Source organism: Danio aesculapii, chromosome 17, assembly GCF_903798145.1.
Source record: "Danio aesculapii chromosome 17, fDanAes4.1, whole genome shotgun sequence".
Lineage (NCBI taxonomy): Eukaryota > Metazoa > Chordata > Actinopteri > Cypriniformes > Danionidae > Danio > Danio aesculapii.
In genome coordinates this window covers 37,708,886-37,728,031 of record NC_079451.1, presented here as the reverse complement: position 1 = coordinate 37,728,031, position 19,146 = coordinate 37,708,886, and the positions used below count along the sequence as shown (strand labels likewise).

Below are 19,146 nucleotides of genomic sequence, written 5' to 3'. Positions count from 1 at the left end.
TCAACAGTCTTAAATGAAACAATCCGAAAGTCTTTACACAAGGATTGAAAACACAGTGTAAGTAGCCATCTTTTATTGAGCAGTGGGATGTTAATTCTATGGCAAACGTGTCTTTCCTTACCTCAGTTTATTCCCCAGATAAAGACTGATTCATCCTACCAATTTATTTCCATGGAAGTGACAGTCTCGTCCCATTTCAACCCTCCCCATCCAACAAAGTAACAGTAATTCAAGTATCAAAAGTGCATTATTGCAATACTGTCCCGCTGCAAATGCAAAATGCTTTAAATACTATAAAACTGCAAAAAATTTCAGTGCATACAGCTCAAAAAAGGAAAAAAGAAAAAAAATACGAAATTTCCCCCAGCTCCACGGGTCACGAGGAGCAGTCTCTCCCTCCCAGCCCTGTACAAATATTTACATTTTTAATCCCAATAAAAATGTAAAAAGAAAAGTCCACTGTGGTTAAGCACTTCTTTTAGTAAAGCCTATCCGTTTTGTGCTGCTGTGACTTGCATACTTCCGAAATCTTCATCCTCTTCTAGTGTTCGCTTCAGGCTTCCTGTAAGGAAGAAAAGGCATTATGCAGAGTGACATTATATAACCCTAGCTTTGTGTGTTACTTGTACATAATATAGACCTCAGTCTTGCAATACAAGTAACTAATTTGTCGTGATCTAATGGTTAGAGAGTTGCATTCAAAGGGTTGTAAATTTGAGTCCCGGCACCAGCAGGTATTGTTAGTGGGAATATCCACCACAACACCACAGCTGAGCAAGGCACCAAACCCACAACTGCTACAACTGTTTGTGTTTACAGGTGTAAGTAGCTTTAAATAAAATGTAATGTAAAATATAAGCTACATTCACAATTTCAGTTCAGACATCATTATCCATGTATCCGACTTGAACCAGATTTATTTTATTAAAATGTCCTCAATGTTTATTGCAACTTTTCAGATCCAATTTGTGTCCTGTTTTACAAAATAGCTACATGCAACTGCAGGGTTTGCACAACAGATATTGTCTCATAAATATTGTTGTAGTGTTCTTATGAGGAAGTGGCAGAAACACTGGATGCTTGCATGGATGACTGTATTCATTACACATCATGTTTCCACAAAACTCATTAGAATGGATTTCAAACAACATACAGATGAGTAAGATTAGTAATAAAAATGAGGGCTGCACAATATATCGTTTCAGCATCGACATCGCAATGTGTGCATCCACAATAGTCATGTCGCAAAGATATGCAATTTGGAGACTGAACTATAGTTGACCAGGAGCTACAGAATTGTATTTAATCACTGTGTTTATATGGAAATTATATTTATGCAACAAAAAAAATATTTTTACTTAGACTTCTTCAAATAACCCACTGGCAAATAATTTTGCTGCTTTAAAGATAAACTCTTCTTTAGGAAATTCTTGACTGTTCAATTTCTGTATCTGAATACTGTAAGACTCCCCAGAAAAGCATCAAATAGAGCTATTCAAACAATCTTGTGAAACTGTATTCATATCGTGGAAAAATAAAATATCGCAATATCAGATTTTTTCAATATAGTGCAACCCTAATGTTGGTGTAGATAGCCCAGTGCATCAACATATCATGCAACTGCATCACAAGTTTAAGTCCTGACTTGTGAACCCCTCCCAATGAACTCTTTTCACATTTCTGTTTCTCAGCAGTAGAGGTCTTCATAGAGTGCGTTCACATGGACACCAATAATCCGATTAAGACAAAACTCTGATTAAGAGTCTACCATGTAAACAGGGATTTTTGATTAATTTAAACATACTCTTAAGGTCATAATCGAATTAAATAGAAATCGGATTAGAACATGTGGAGTATTCTGATTTTAGTCGTATTATTATAGTGCAGTACAGACATGTAAACACAGCAATCAAACTATTATCGTTGTGTAGGATTTTTGCCCCATTTTGCGGCAGGATAGTCTATACACACATGGCTGTTTGACGCTATTCTCTGCACCTAATGAGTCAGTGAAGGACCACAGACACCTGCATCACAAAATGCAGTGTTTTTTTTCCATATGCGCAAATAATTTTATCCCGTGCCTAATAATTCGATTACTGGTGTCCATGTAAGCATACTCACTGTTGGGTACATTTAGAGCTCAGTGAATGGGGAAAGTACTTTTAAAAAAAAAAAATTTATTCCTGTTGGCTCAAATAATGAAATAAAACTCAACAATAGTGTTCTCAAGATTTTCAGAAGAAGAAGATAATAGTGTGGGACTAATAACGGCAGCCAGAAGAGATGTCGTCAAATTTACTGTCCCACCCATTAGACATTAGAAAAACCTCGCATAAGAGGTAATTTAATTTTTAATTTGTTGGAAAGATGATATAATACAAAGTATAGCTTTATAAATGTATAAGCTTGTTTTTTTTTTTTTTAATCAAATTAAAAACTTAAGGATTTACAATGCTGATGACCATTAAACTTGTGATAACAGTTTAGATTTTAATTGTGCAGGTAAAAAAAATGGCTTAGGCAGGTTGACAATTTGGGCTGCTTTGAAACTAATTTCATATCCAATTTTTTTAACAAAACGTACCTATGTGCTCTTACTCCATTCAGTTAGTAGTGACCGAGGAGTAGCACAATCTGCATTAACCCACCCACAAGCAGGTGAAGGAATGTTGTATCAAAATCTGACTCCAATTCGCGTGCACACGCTTCACACAGCGCCTGCAGTTAAACTCACAGCTTTTAATGGATTTTTTTTACCACAACTGACAGCAAGAATAAGCATAGAAGCGTTGCCTGATTGACAAGCAGCACCTAATTATGTTCCAAAGGATCTAAAACGCCAAATGGGACAAATTTATGCTTTTATGCATCTACCTAAATCCATACTAGTAATACATGGAGCTGCTGTGGAAGCTGAAACTCCTGCTTCTGTTGTGTCAAACAAGTCATCGTTTCGTGAGTTGCCAAATGAATTATTTTTAGGCTCACCAGATTTACTGGAGACACATTGGATCACACTACCTAATTGATATCCTTAAAACGAACAAACTGAAACTAACATATATATAATAAATATATTTAATTTCACAGGATATTTAAATGTAAAGAATTGATAAACTATTTAAATATCATCTTTAAACAAAAAAAGCTACAATATATAGGTGAATAGGTAGTGTAATCTACAGGACAATAAGTGCAGTGTTGTGATGAGATCCAGTTATGTTGCAATTTTACTAAAATTGGTTCTGTGACTGTAGGTGTTGGTTGCTGTATGGTAAAAAAAAAAAAAAGACAATTAAAGGACCTAGGCTTTCTGATTGAAGTAAATTAAAATTAAATATTATTCTAATATTTTGGGCGGTTATTTGTGTGCGTTTGGGTGGGTTTTGGACAGCTTTTGGGCTGGAAAAAGTCAGCTATATCTGGCAACACTAATAAGAACAAAAATCCAATGTAGACTGACAACAAGAAATGCTTTAAAGCAACGTTGAAAGATAAGCTAAAAAATAAATATTAATAAAATATGTTATATTAAAACCGTAAAAGCTAGAAGAGATCAAATTATGCAATAATTTTTTACTAAAAACTAAAATCATGTAATTCATTGAATAATTGAAAAGTTGTCACGAAAGTTACATGTGATTTTCGACCAGTCATGCACAAATTCAGTATCGAAACTAGTTTTTTCTTTCGTATTGTCTTGGGTATTTCGATGGACAAATACACAAAATTATCTTAAAATACCCATTCTAGTGAGTATCATTAGTTTAAGAGCTGTATAATACACATAATAAAATAATGTGCTCATACCTGGCATCCCAGCTTGGATGGAGAAAGACCTGCCCAACTGAATGGGTGACATCATCTTGATGGTGAGCTTTGCAAGATATATTGCTTCATATTCCTTGACGCAAACAAAATGAACATCCATTTATTAGCACATATGTACATAAAATAGCTATAGCACTTAATGCTGAATCAATTATTAATCTTACCTGTAGCTGATGAACAAAGCCTACATTGGGATTAATGCAAAATCGTCTCTCCTGTACATGACTAAAGGCATCCCTACCAAGAAATAACATACAAAGCAATCAACTTCAAGACAAATTGAAGATTTCTGCATATGCATAGACCGTCCACAGAATTGATTACCTGTATTTCACACCAAATGTTTCCATAAGGTAGGCAATAACTAAGGCAGCGCTGAAAAATATTAGGTTTTTACATTTAAAGTAGCCTTTTTAATATGATATAGAAATATAGTTTTAATAATATTTCATATCTGTATTGCAGGGCTATTCAATTAGTTTGTCATGGGGGCCAGTTCATGATAAGCATCCCAAATGAGCGGCCGGAGAGATATGACTTGCAATATGAGTGATGACACAACAGCATACAAGAGCCCATATGTTGTATTTTTGCTCCTCAAGACACTCACTGTATTTTTCTACATTAAAACGTTAATATGTTGTATTTTGAAACTACATAACATCACTGCATTGTACAATAGGTTTTTTTTTTTTTTGCAAACATTCAAATATTGTATTTTAAAAGCACAACAAAAGCAATGCATTGCATAAGTAGGCTTCTTCTACATTCAGACTTTTCATATGTTGTTTAAAACTGCTTATCAATTAGGGATGCAACGATTACAGATTCTGGTTGTACGATTATACAGCCTGAAGAATACTCATGGTTTCACGGTTATCACGTCTAATGTAAATTTAAGCTTTATATTCGGTAAGTATTTAAATGAACTGTTGTTATCATCTGCGTTCATACATACATAATCATTTTAATAATTTGTAATAATAGTCTAACATATCTTTTGTTTAGATTGCACAGAACGGCACGCACAACTCTCACCACTACAGCGTGAGATGTTTTCTACTTGGTGCGTCTGGAAGGTGTGAGCACTTCGCTCCACTTGTGCACACATATTGGCATATATTTTGATATTGAAAATAACAAACTTGCGTGCAGAAAAGATGCGATATGTGAATGACCTGCTGCTAAAGTTAATCCAGTGTGTGTGCGTATTAGCCTTGGTGTATACGCTTGGAACTTTAAACTAGCACACACGTGGCATAACTTTGTTTAGTTGCAGCAGTTTCGTCATGTGCAAGAGAAACAAGGCGTTGAGAAGCCTTTAAGCTTAAGTAGCCAAATGTTTTCGGCTGCTTACATCACTCGCTTAATGTCAGGTGAATCACCTTCAACTGCAGCTTGTGCTGTATTGAACAGACGCACGTAACTTCATAACTATAGCGGCCATTTTTCGATTGAACTAAATTTATTTTTGATGTCTCGGTCACACTATTTGAAGGGCCAGAACAAATTGCCTAGCGGGCCAAGTTTGGGGCGCCAATTGAATAGCCCTGCTCTATTGTATAATACAAATATAAGTGTATACTGTATAAAATAACTGTATGTCATTACACAATATTAAAAATATTGTTTAAATAAAAATATATAGACTTCATAAACCATACATTACTATTTTAAATTGCAATTCTAGCATACCTTCTTGATATCCCTGCATTTCCGTGAACAAGTACCTTTCCTGCAACACAAAGAAATGCAAGATATTGATTATATATCTAAGATGGAATAACAAAGACTGAAATGGTAACAATAAACTGAATTTTACACATGAATACAACATTTTATTTTAGACGTGTACTTAATCATTACAAAAATGGTACATATTTCAATGCTGAATACTACACAAGATCAATATTGAGAAATATTCATTACCTCCCGTCTCTAAACATCCATCAATAAACTCTTTAGTCTGTAGAAAAAAAGAACAGGTAATCATAATTAAGACAGTAGAATCACACACCAAATAAAGTTAATAATTAATATTAATAATTATTTCTAAAGAAAAAACATGCTTACCGTTGGGAAATATCTAATAATATTTTCCACAGGGTTATCTGCTATATCTAAAACTAGGTACCTACAATGAAATCAAGAAAATTAGCTGTTATTACAGACCTTCGTAATAAAGTATGTGCACAGAACAACTGAAATCCAGAAATAAACGTACCTAAATTTATGGGGAAAGTTTGGCTTTATAAAGTTGGCCTCGATGTCTTGTCTGACACACACAATGTGAGTTATCCCCTGCTTCTCGAGCATTGAAAGCTGAAAAAGAGGATGAGTTATTATATTACAAAACAAACAAAAAAAAAGAAAACATGAAGATATTCACCATGATGCATGAGAATAGATCATTTATACAGTACCTTACTCTTCATAGCAGCTGAATAGGGTCCAAGAAACAAGCCTGGGAGGATTTCCTAAAGCGTCACATCAGATTTGTTAGTGAAAGTAGAAAAAGAGATCATTTGATGACTTAATTGAGTTGCCAAATATAAAACATTCTCAAAACTTTGTGTTGACATATTAAAAATTGATAAAGAATCATCAGGTGCCAAGGGTGATAATTTTGCTTTCTGCATACTATTGGGGAAAAAACTGACATTGCAATTTTTTCCCCATACATTACCGAGCTGAAGTTCACCAAAAAAAAAATAGCTCTATCTGAAAAATAATTCAAAATTTTATCTGCATAAACTACAATAAACAAATGACTCAAATTCAACAATATATATTGCAAAGATTCAAAATGAAATGAACATTGCTTTTATGGTTTTCTGGGAGTACAGCAGTATTAAGATACTTACAATTGAATAGTCTTCATATCTATACATATATGCAATTCATCTTAATTTTGTGTGGCTGAATGCTTAAAACACTTAGTCAAAGCCTTAAAAACACATACAAATGATAATCTTTTTGGTAACATTTTGCAACAACCTCAAATCATGTGTTTTTTCAAATGTAATTCAGAATCGACGTTACAGATCCTGCCATGAGACTATTGTGACAGTGCACATTGTGATATCCATGTTGAAACTGTATGTTTTTGACTCTCAAAATGTCATTTGACTTGAAATTAATGAATCATCAACAGGCATGTAATCAGCCGAGGACAAAGAAGAAGGAAGACGAGAGCTTGGTTTGGTGCTCTTGTGTCCACAGAATATACATTTTCCTGTAATTTAGTGACTCTTTATTCTACGTGATAAATAAACTGCTAGCAGTCAACAATTTCAACTGTTTTAAGCCATTCAATTGTTTAAAGGCCTTAAATATTAAATGCAGTGAATTGATTAACTTAATATACTTTAACATTTCACCCTGAAAAATTATCATACATTGCTAAGGGTTTATCACTTTCCCTTTCCTTCAGCGTAGTCCCTGTTTTTTAATAGTTTTAATGAATTATAAAATATATTTTTATAAAATTGTAATATCATCTAAACTTACGGAAATACTTTCAGGTATTAAATTTGAGGTGCCCGGCTGCAGCACTAAATAAATGATACAAGAACAGATGATTTGCAGAGGATAATAACAAATGTGCGTCCTTTGTCTTTATTTATAATGTACATGGAGCGCACAAGGTTGTGACGTGCAATTGTGAGAGCGGAAAAAGCAAACAGCCTCACGCATTTAAAACGAGTTCATAATTTTACATATTGTCAGCGGCTTTCTCATGCTCACACATTATAGGACTACACAATATTGCTATGTTATATACACAGTAGTCTAGGTTGGTCTACAATTACATCCCTAAATGACGTCCGGAATGAAGCAGTTACTGCAACCTTCTTGTGCACATTGATGAACACTGAAGGGGCAAACCATCAGATCGTCTGCTTTGATGACAACCTCACGAGGACACCCCTCCTCAAAAAATCAAATAAAAATGTTAAAAAAATATATATATCGAATTTACGCAAATTACAGGGGTCGCCCCATTGAGCTTGGAAAATATGGAAATCCGTATTTATACAAAAGAATCACATCCCCGCATCAAGGACCACTGAAAATCATAATGATGGAGAAAAACCATCTTTGAGGAAATGAGGGTGAGCAAATTTACATTTTTGTTTAAATGCTCTATCTCTTTAAACAAAGCGCATGGGAACGAAAATAAATACTGTGTTTATTAATACAATAAAATATCCTGCACCACAGGTTATGGTCTCAGCAGAACAGCAGCCATAATACAATACAATAATGTGCAAAGATGATCTTGATTTTATTACTCACCTGCATCTCTCTTCTCATTGGATAAGCCCAGTCCTGCAAAAGAGCAGATAGCAAAATTAGATTATCAATTTTCAAGCATTCCTACAGTATCAATTTTATATCACCACTAAAATAATATACTGCAGCCAACTATTTAATTCAATTCATCTTTATTTCTCTAGCACTTGTACATCGTAGATTGTGTCAAAGCAGCTTTACTTAGAAGTTCTAGTAAATTGAAATGGTGTCAGTTCAGTTTTCAGAGTTTAAGTTCAGGTAAGTTCAATTTTCACTGCTGAAAGTGTAAAACACTGAAGAGCAAATCCATTAATGCGCAGCTCCACCAGTCCCAAATCAAGCAAGCCAGTGGCAATAGTGGCGAGGAACAAAACTTCACCAAATGACAAAAGTGAAGGTCTATAAAACCTTGAGAGAGACCAGGCTCAGTTTGGCACGACCATTTCTCCTCTGGCCAAACTTCTTGTGCAGAGCTGCAGTCTAGGCGCCAGAGGCTAGAGAATGCTGGATGCCCATCATGGATAAGCTTCAGGTGTGAGTAGGTCACTGGTGGGTGTACAGGCTGGCCCACGAGATTAATGTAGAGACTCGTCTGTCACTGAGGTCTTTTAGGAATCAGTTCTTCATTCCTCCATGACCAACACAGCATCTGCTTAGGATACGGCCTGGTCCAGGGTTATGAAGATCCATAACTACAATAAATACCTGTCTGACATTTCTAATCACTTAAAAACAGTTTTACTCAAAGGCGGCATGAATATAACCCACTTTAAATATGTACTTGCAATGTATTGGCCAAACCTTTTTGTCTTGCATGGGATATGATATCCCAGAAGGTTAATAGGTTATATTAAAAGTAGGGCTGTACAATATATCGTTTCAGCATTGATATCGCAATATGATCACTCGCAAGTCATCGCGAGCATACGCAATGTTGACTCTGGATTATGATTGATCATTTCACAAGTGTTTTTTTAGGCTCTGTGTTAATTCTGTGTAATTTATAAGCCAAAAAAACATAAAGGTAGCCTATTATAAAGCACTAGAAAGTTGTCATGTAGGCATACTACTATATCCCAAATGTTGTGAACCTATTCGATAATTTAATGTGAAGTACAGATGAATATTCGTGTGGTTAAATTCATGTTTAGTTACGAGCTTCCCTCCGCCAAGCCTGCCAATCATTCTCCGTACATTCATAACTCAAACTGCGTGTCGCATTCATGACAACTCGATAAACTTTCTCCAAGACTATTTGTTCCTGTTAGTTTCAATAATTAGTGGAGAAAGGCATTTAGTTTAGCATTAATTGGGTTCATTTTGACCTGCAACAAGGAGTTCATTGCTGTTTTTATTAATGTTGCGCTGTGTCTGTTAGATCAGCAGATCACATTCGCAACACTGTGTGAAGAGCAGGTAATAACCCCTCTCTACTCCAAAGTAGGCCTACCTGAAATTTTTAATTAAAAAAGGCTCAATAATACACTGGACAGATCCTCAACGCACTGATTTCTTCCCTTTGTGCTGCGCAGTTTTGAAAATGTCCACAGATAACAGAGTCTTGATGCATTAATCTCTTAATTCAAATATTCATTCTTCATTCTACAGGCTACTCTGAAACTGTGAATATTTCACTGTCATTTTATTTAAATTAATATTTTATTTAACAGACCAGTTTGTACATTGAAGCATATAAGTGGACCTTGTTTTGAACTTAACCTCAAATATTCTTGCTTATTTTGAAGATAACGGACCAACAAAAATATAATAAAATAACCAACAAAATTAAATGAAATTCGTTCCAAAAAGATAATCTTTCAGACAAAAAATATTTTTTCAGACATGCTTTCAATTTCTTCACCTCACTAACAGTGAGTTTAGGTGAGGGAATGTTTATTAACTAAAACTGGCATAAGAAGGTTTAGTTTAGTCTGTGTAAAACCTGCAGAAAAATATCAGGCTTTGCTAAAAGGACGAGCCTATTTTACCAACGATTACTGTCAATAGAGGTAGCCTATAACAGATTTCAAAGTAAAATCTTAATATTTAAAAAGAAAACATAAACTGGACCACAACAGATCAATGTCATAACGAATGCTCAAATAATGTAGCCCACAGTTTATAGCAAGCATCCTGTTTAGATTGTGCCATCTGTCATATAGGCCTATTTTATTTTTTTTTACTAAAGAAGATATAATATTTGAGTTTATCACCAGAACTATAGAAACTGTATAATGTTTATAAAAAATTTAATAAAATAAAAAAAACGGCACAGTATCAAGATCGGATCTCTATCACTCGATACTCCAAATTTTGGTATCTGATCTGTTACAAAAAAATGGTATCGGTGCATTCCTGGTGTGAGGGTTTTAAAACCATTTAAGCCTTAAAAATTGTACCGTTTGTAACTTTGTAAACAATGCAATAAAATTGATTGTTATTAATTTGTCAAAACGAAGACTATGCAGTATTATTTTCCATTTGATTATTCAATTACTGTATACAGTCTGACTCCTTTGAAAACAATAAAACGCTGTTTATTTCATTTGGATATTTTTCTTTATCAAATTTGTCTATGCTTGCAGTTTGTTTATATTTTGTACATTCATCTACAGAATCATTCCAATCAATCTAAAAATGATAACTTCTTTCCAAATATGGTAATTATTCTTATCTAGAGAAATTGTATTCATATAGCAATATATAATTGCAGATTCAAAAAACTGCAATGTCAGATTTTTCCAATATCGTGCAGCCCTAATTTAAAGTCTCATATTAAAACTGCATATTGCCATTCAAATGAGTTACAACCTGACAAAGCTATTGAGGTAAGAGTTGGTTTTAAATTCGCACATTCGTAATAATATAATAAAGTATTTGCAAATTCTAAATAGGGAAATAATATTAGCAGCCAACGACTATCAAAGTACAATATTGTTGTTCAGTCATTTAAATGGTGCAAATATTGTTTTGAAGTCATACCTACTTATTTAAGACGGAATATTCAAATTTAAGTTGTCACTGTTCAAAAGTGAAAGAATGTGCGAATATTTAATACGCTTTACCTAAATGACAACACTCAATGCTAGTCATTTAAAAGAGGCTATTGTTCATCGCTTCAGCTGCTAAATTGTTTCTAAACAGCATATATGACGTTATTTATTATAGTGTAAGCATACAATGAACCGGGTTATTCACAATAACACAACAGATATTACCACGGTCGTCTGTCTGTCATATATGTCATGTAACACGCTGTAATGTAACGTTAGATGACTTTGTTGTGATTCTTGTAGACTGCCACTGCGTGCACATGCTAACTGCTCACAGCAACTAGTTAATTAACGAGCTTTGTTATACGTTAAGAATAAGAAAAACTGTTACATTTATCAATGTATTTATACGACACAGACGCAACACTGCTTTAAAACGGAGATACACTGAAGAGTAACTGCAATCCAGCAGTTGTTAGCAGTGTGCTAATGTTTATTACATACCAGCTGCTCTTCTTTGGCGGCGGGCAGGGACGGGAACTGAAGTTTATTCCCTTCGTCCATCCTGCGAGCGCAATTCCAGCTTTCTATCCGTTCACGTTCCCTGTATTGGGTTAAATTTAGACAAGAACTAAGTGCAAATAAAGTAGAGTTTGTGGAAAAGCTCCGCACTCTCGCGCGCCATGCTGCTTCCACCCACGGCGGTCACGTGACACACGAGTACTGCACGTCGGACAGGGGTGTCATGGGATATACAGTAGTTAACTCAATTCCTAAAGGCAAAACCTAGATTTAATACTTTCCTTGCTGAAATTTCACTCCATTTTGAATATCTTACGCTTATGCTAATCTTTTTTCTTAATGATTGAGGCTTTGTAATTTTTTATTTTTTTGTTTTTCTCTTCTTTGTGCCTCTACAGATGATGGTTGCTTAGCAACATCAGAAGCCAGAACGTGTTCAATTTTCTCTTATTAGTTCGAGGCACACAGCGCATGTCATTAGTTGCTCGATTTGGCTGAAGGTGATTACAGTGCTTATACAGCTGGAATACGTTTGCTACAGTACATTTTGAAGCATCATCAGCCATTGTGAAGATCTGTGATGGACTAATTCAAGATGAATCCACACAATTTTAACTCAGACAACCTTGGTCCCCAGTGACCATTAATTGTTCTTAATATGCAGCCGAATCTAGCCAACGGAGACCTGCAGGTAGTGAAAAGTATGTTTTTCTATGGACAATAGAGGGACCGGACAACAGCTGATTAAAATGTCTGCTTGGTTTGGGTCCATCACAAATAAAGGTAAGTGAGCTGACACTGGGGTGGTACCTTTTCAAAAAATACCCATTTGTACTTAAAGGGTCAATATTGGTACCTCAAAATTATATATTAGTGCCATTTTTTTTAAAAGGAACACTTTTGTACTTTTTAGGTACAAGTATGCACCCTTGAGATAATAATATGGTCCTTTTAGGTACAAATGTGTACCTTTTAAAATGGCACCACCCCGGTGACAGCTCACATACTTTTATTTCTGAGAGTGTAGAACATCTTGTGTGTATGGTTATGTGACCTTCCATCGTCAGTTTGATGCAGAACGAGCACAAATGTCTCTAAATTACACTGAGTTAGTGTTCAAACCAATGACCATCATGTGGGGGCCAGACAGGGCTGTTGTGCTTCTCTTGAGTCTCAAAGAAAGCAGCTCTCATGGAGAATCAGAACAAACAGAAACAAAGAAGAGAAACTAGTAGAGAAACAGAGAGAAACCAGTGGAGAAACAGAGAAAGAAACAAGTGGAGAAACAGAGAGAGAATCCAGTGGTGAAACAGAGGAAAGAGAAAGCAGTGATTTGTCATGGGAAAGAAGGCTCGAGAACACTGTGAGAAGGGCAGTCGAAACTGTTGTGAGCAGTCGAAACTGTTGTGTGTCCATTAACCTGGGTTGGACTCAGCAGTGCTGTGTGCGCTTATGCGTGCTTAAGGAACAAGACCTAATATGCATAAAGAACAACAACATGAGTCAAGCCTTCTTTCTCATCCAACATCACTGCCAAAGACTGAATGAAGATTGCCTCACTAAAAACTGTGATTGGTCGGTGCTCCAGACTAAAAAGCACGATTGGTCACTGCTCCAGTCTGTGGAGCGTGATTCGTCGCTGCTCCAGACACAGAAGCAAGATTTGTCGCTACTCCAGTCTGAGAACCATTATTGGTCACTGCTTTACACTGAGAAGCGTGGTTGGTCGCTGCTCCAAACTGAGAAGCCTGATTGGTCGCTGCTCCAGTCTGTAAAGTGTGTTTGGTCGCTGCTCCAGACTGAGAAGCCTGATTGGTCACTGCTCCAGTCTGAAGTGTGATTGGTCGCTGCTTTACACTGTGAAGCGTGGTTGGTCGCTGCTCCAAACTGAGAAGCATGATTGGTTGGTGCTTCAGTTTGTGAAGCCTGATTGGTTGCTGCTTCAGACCGAGAAAGGTGATTGGTCATGCTCAAGACAGAGAAGCGTGGTTGTTTGTTGCTCTAGTCTGAGAAGCCTGATTGATCGCTGCTCCAGTCTGAAGTGTGATTGGTCGCTGCTTTACACTGTGAAGCGTGGTTGGTCGCTGCTCCAAACTGAGAAGCATGATTGGTTGGTGCTTCAGTTTGTGAAGCCTGATTGGTTGCTGCTTCAGACCGAGAAAGGTGATTGGTCATGCTCCAGACTGAGAAACGTAATTGGTCGCTGCTCCAATCTATGAAGAGTGATTTGTTGCTGCTTTACACTGAGAAGCATGATTGGTCACTGCTCCAGTCTTTGAAGCCTGATTGGTTGCTGCTTCAGACCAAGAAAGGTGATTGGTCGGTGTTCCAGACCGAAAAGCATAATTGCTCCAGTCTGAAAAGCAAGATTGGTCGCTGCTTCAGTCTCTGAAGCAGGATTGGTGGCAGCTACAGACTAAGAAGCGTGATTGGTCGCTGCTCCAGTCAATAAAGAGTGATTCGTCGCTGCTTTACACTGAGAAGCATGATTGGTCACTGCTCCAGTCTTCAAAGCCTGATTGGTTGCTGCTTCAGACCAAGAAAGGTGATTGGTCGCTGCTCCAGACCGAAAAGCATAATTGCTTCAGTCTGAAAAGCGAGATTGGTTGCTGCTTCAGTCTCTGAAGCAGGATTGGTTGCTGCTCCAGACTAAGAAGCGTGATTGGTCACTGCTCCAGTCTATGAAGAGTGATTCGTCGCTGCTTTACACTGAAAAGCATGATTGGTCACTGCTCCAGTCTTCGAAGCCTGATTTGTTGCAGCTTCAGACCAAGAAAGGTGATTGGTTGCTGCTCCAGACCGAAAAGCATAATTGCTCCAGTCTGAAAAGCGAGATTGGTCGCTGCTTCAATCTCTGAAGCAGGATTGGTTGCAGCTCCAGTCAATAAAGAGTGATTCGTCGCTGCTTTACACTGAGAAGCGTGATTCGTCGCTGCTCCAGTCTGTGAATCGCGATTAGTTGCTGCTCCAGTCTGTAAAGCGTGATTCATCACTGCTCCAGACAGAAAAGCAAGATTGGTCGCTGCTCCAGTCTGTAAAGCGTGATTCGTCGCTGCTCCAGACAGAAAAGCAAGACTTGTCGCTTTTCCAGTCTGAGAAGTGTGATTGGTCGCTGCTTCAATCGGTGAAGCATGATTGGTCGCTACTCCAGTCTGTGAAGCGTGATTGGTTGCTGCTTCAGACCAAGAAAGGTGATTGGTTGCTGCTCCAGACCGAGAAACATGATTGGTTGCTGCTCCAGTCTTAGAAGCATGATTGGTCGCTGCTCCAGTCTGTGAAGTGTGTTTGGCCGTTGCTGCAGTCCGAGGAGCTTGATTGGTCCCTGCTTCAGTCTGTGTAGCGTGATTGGATGCTGCTCCAGACTGAGAAGTGTGATTGGTCGCTGCTTCATACTAAGAAGCGTGATTGGTTGCTGCTCCAGTCTATGAAGTGTGATTGGTCGCTGCTCCAGTCTCTCAAGCGTGATTGGTAGCTGCTCCAGTCTGAGAAGCATGATTGGTCACTGCTTTACACTGAGAAGAGTGATTGGTCACTGCTCCAGACTGAGAAGTGTGATTGGTCGCTGCTCCAATCTGTAAAGCGTGATTTGTCGCTGCTCCAGACAGAAAAGCAAGACTTGTCGCTTTTCCAGTCTGAGAAGTGTGATTGGTCGCTGCTTCAATTGGTGAAGCATGATTGGTCGCTACTCCATTCTGTGAAGCGTGATTGGTTGCTGCTTCTGACCAAGAAAGGTGATTGGTTGCTGCTCCAGACCGAGAAGGATGATTGGTTGCTGCTACAGTCTCAGAACCGTGATTGGTCGCTGCTCCAGTCTGTGAAGTGTGTTTGGCTGTTGCTGCAGTCCGAGGAGCGTGATTGGTCCCTGCTTCAGTCTGTGTAGTGTGATTGGTTGCTGCTCCAGACTGAGAAGTGTGATTGGTCGCTGCTCCAGTCTCTCAAGCGTGATTGGTAGCTGCTCCAGTCTGAGAAGCATGATTGGTCAGTGCTTTACACTGAGAAGAGTGATTGGTCACTGCTCCAGACTGAGAAGCGTGATTGGTCGCTGCTCCAGTCTGTGTAATGTGATTGGTCGGTGCTCCAGTCTGTGAAGCGTGATTGGTTGCTGCTCTAGTCTGAGAAGCATGACTGGTTGTTACTCCAGTCTGTGAAGCATTTTTGGTCACTGCTCCAGTCTGTGAAGCGTGATTTGCTGCTGCTCTAGACCAAGAAGCATGATTGGTTGCTGCTTCAGACCGAAAAGCGTGATTGGTTGCTGCTTTACACTGAGATGCATGATTGGTTGCTGCTCCAGTCTGTAAAGCATGATTGGTCGCTGCTCCAGTCTGAGAAGCATGATTAGTCCATTCTTCAGTCCGTTAAGCGTGATTGGTTGCTGCTCCAGACTGAGAAGCGTGATTAGTCTCTGCTCCAGTCTTTGAAGATTGATTGTTCTTTGCTCCAGTCTGTGAAGCATGATTGGTCACTGCTTTACACTAAGAAGCGTGATTGATCTCTGCTTTACACTGAGAAGTGTGCTTGGTCGCTGCTCCAGTCTGTGAAATGTTTTTGGTCGCTGCTCCAGTCTGTGAAGCGTGATTGGTTGCTGCTCCAGACTCTCAAGCGTGATTGGTAGCTGCTCCAGTCTGAGAAGCATGATTGGTCAGTGCTTTACACTGAGAAGAGTGATTGGTCACTGCTCCAGACTGAGAAGCATGATTGGTCGCTGCTCCAGTCTGTGTAATGTGATTGGTCGGTGCTCCAGTCTGTGAAGCGTGATTGGTTGCTGCTCTAGTCTGAGAAGCATGACTGGTCGTTACTCCAGTCTGTGAAGCATTTTTGGTCGCTGCTCCAGTCTGTGAAGCGTGATTTGCTGCTGCTCTAGACCAAGAAGCATGATTGGTTGCTGCTTCAGACCGAAAAGCGTGATTGGTTGCTGCTTTACACTGAGATGCATGATTGGTTGCTGCTCCAATCTGTAAAGCATGATTGGTCGCTGCTCCAGTCTGAGAAGCATGATTAGTCCATTCTTCAGTCCGTTAAGGGTGATTGGTTGCTGCTCCAGACTGAGAAGCGTGATTAGTCTCTGCTCCAGTCTTTGAAGCATGATTGTTCTTTGCTCCAGTCTGTGAAGCATGATTGGTCACTGCTTTACACTGAGAAGCGTGATTGGTCTCTGCTTTACACTGAGAAGTGTGATTGGTCGCTGCTCCAGTCTGTGAAATGTTCTTGGTCGCTGCTCCAGTCTGTGAAGCGTGATTGGTTGCTGCTCCAGACTGAGAAGTGTGATTGGTCGCTGCTTTATACTAAGAAGCATGATTGGTTGTTGCTCCAGTCTCAGAAGTGTGATTGGTCCCTGCTCCAGTCTGTGAAGCGTGTTTGGCCGCTGCTCCAGTCCGAGGAGCGTGATTGGTCCCTGCTTCAGTCTGTGTAGCTTGATTGGTTGCTGCTCCAGACTGAGAAGCGTGATTAGTCTCTGCTCCATTCTTTGAAGCGTGATTGGTCGTTGATCCAGTCTCTCAAGCGAGATTCGTCGCTGCTCCAGTCTGTAAAGTGTTATTGGACGCTGCTTTACACTGAGAAGCGCGATTGGTCGCTGCTCCAGTCTGTGAAGCGTGATTGGTTGCTGCTCCACACTGAGAAGTGTGATTGGTCGCTGCTTCATACTAAGAAGCTTGTTTGGTTGCTGCTCCAGTCTGTAAAGGGTGATTGGTCGCTGCTCCAGACAGAGAAGCATGATTGGTCGCTGCTCCAGTCTGTAAAGCGTGGTTGGTCGCTGCTCCAGACAGAGAAGCGTGATTGGTCGCTGCTCCAGTCTGTAAAGCATGATTGGTTGCTACTCCAGACTGAGAAGTGTGATTGGTCGCTGCTTCATACTAAGAAGCGTGACTGGTTGCTGCTCCAGTATGTGAAGCGTGATTGGTCACTGCTCCAGTCTGTGAAACGTGATTAGTTGCTGCTCCAGTCTGTGAAACGTGATTGGTCGCTGCTCCAGTCTGTGAAGCTTGATTGGTTGCTGCTCTAGACAGAAGCATGATTGGTCGCTGCTTCAGTCTGCAAAGCATGATTGGTTGCTGCTCCAGACTGAGAAGTGTGATTGGTCGCTGCTTCATACTAAGGAGCATTATTGGTCGCTGCTCCAGTCTGTGAAGCATGATTGGTCACTGCTCCAGTCTGTGAAACGTGATTGATTGCTGCTCCAGTCTGTGAAGTGTGATTTGTCGCTGTTCTAGTCCGACAAGCGTGATTGGTTGCTGCTTCAGTCTGTGAGGCATGATTGGTTGCTGCTCCAGACCGAGAAGTGTGATTGGTCGCTGCTCCAGTCTGTGAAGTGTGATTGGTCGCTGCTCCATTCTGTGAAGCGTGATCGTCGCTGATCTAGTCTGTAAAGCGTGATTGGCCGCTGCTTCAGACAGAGAAGCGTGATTGTTTGTTGCTCTAGACTGAGAAGTGTGATTGGTTGCTGCTCCAGTCCGAGAAGTGTGATTGGTCACTGCTTCAGTCTGTGAAGTGTGATTGGTTGCTGCTCCAGTCCGAGAAGCGTGATTGGTCGCTTCTCCAGTCTGTGAAGCTTGATTGGTTGCTGCTCTAGACAGAAGCATGATTGGTCGCTGCTTCAGTCTGTAAAGCATGATTGGTTGCTGCTCCAGACTGAGAAGTGTGATTGGTCGCTGCTTTATACTAAGGAGCATTATTGGTCGCTGCTCCAGTCTGTGAAGCATGATTGGTCACTGCTCCAGTCTGTGAAACACGATTGGTTGCTGCTCCAGTCTGTGAAGCGTGATTGGTTGCTGCTTCAGTCTGTGAAGCGTGATTTGTCGATGTTCTAGTCCGACAATTGTGATTGGTTGCTGCTTCAGTCTGTGAGGCATGATTGGTTGCTGCTCCAGACCGAGAAGTGTGATTGGTCGCTGCTCCAGTCTGTGAAGTGTGATTGGTCGCTGCTCCATTCTGTGAAGCGTGATCGTCGCTGATCTAGTCTGTAAAGCGTGATTGGCCGCTGCTTCAGACAGAGAAGCGTGATTGTTTGTTGCTCTAGACTGAGAAGTGTGATTGGTTGCTGCTCCAGTCCGAGAAGTGTGATTGGTCACTGCTTCAGTCTGTGAAGTGTGATTGGTTGCTGTTCCAGTCCGAGAAGCTTGATTGGTCGCTGCTCCAGTCTGTGAAGCATGATTTGCCGTTGCTCCAGTCTGTGAAGCATGATTTGCCGTTGCTCCAGTCTGTGATGCCTGATTCGTCGCTGATCCACACTGAGAAGCATAATTGGTAGCTGCTCCAGTCTGTGAAGCCTAATTTGTCGCTGATCGAGTCTGTGAAGCATGATTGGTTGCTGCTCCAGACTGAGAAGCGTGATTCATTGCTGCTCCAGTCTGTGAAGCATGATTAGTCGCTGCTCCATTCTGTGAAGCGTGATTCGTCACTGATCCAGTCTGTAAAGCGTAATTGGTTGCTGCTCTAGACTGAGGAGTGTGATTGGTTGCTGCTCCAGACTGAGAAGCGTAATTGTTTGCTGCTTCACACTGAG

The 19,146-nt window shown here is 39.5% G+C and overlaps 1 protein-coding gene across 1 annotated transcript; it reads right to left on the bottom strand.

The window, feature by feature from the left end:
• Positions 1 to 58: 58 nt before the first annotated feature.
• Positions 59 to 11,831, bottom strand: styx (serine/threonine/tyrosine interacting protein). The gene is made up of 11 exons (XM_056476878.1): positions 11,628 to 11,831; positions 8,134 to 8,166; positions 6,258 to 6,311; positions 6,059 to 6,156; positions 5,908 to 5,968; positions 5,764 to 5,800; positions 5,530 to 5,569; positions 4,159 to 4,209; positions 3,999 to 4,071; positions 3,814 to 3,907; positions 59 to 562 (listed from the first exon to the last, which is right to left on the bottom strand). The coding sequence occupies exons 1-11, from the start codon at positions 11,685 to 11,687 to the stop codon at positions 489 to 491; spliced, it is 675 nt and encodes a 224-aa protein (XP_056332853.1). The 5' UTR covers positions 11,688 to 11,831; the 3' UTR covers positions 59 to 488.
• Positions 11,832 to 19,146: the final 7,315 nt, after the last annotated feature.

Coding starts and splice junctions, on each gene's coding strand:
- styx (XM_056476878.1), bottom strand. CDS start 11,687: ATGGACGAAGGGAATAAACTTCAGTTCCCGTCCCTGCCCGCCGCCAAA. Junction 5,801..5,907: donor TTATTAGATATTTCCCAACG/GTAAGCATGTTT, acceptor TTTTTTCTACAG/ACTAAAGAGTTTATTGATGG. Junction 563..3,813: donor CATCCAAGCTGGGATGCCAG/GTATGAGCACAT, acceptor TCTTCCTTACAG/GAAGCCTGAAGCGAACACTA.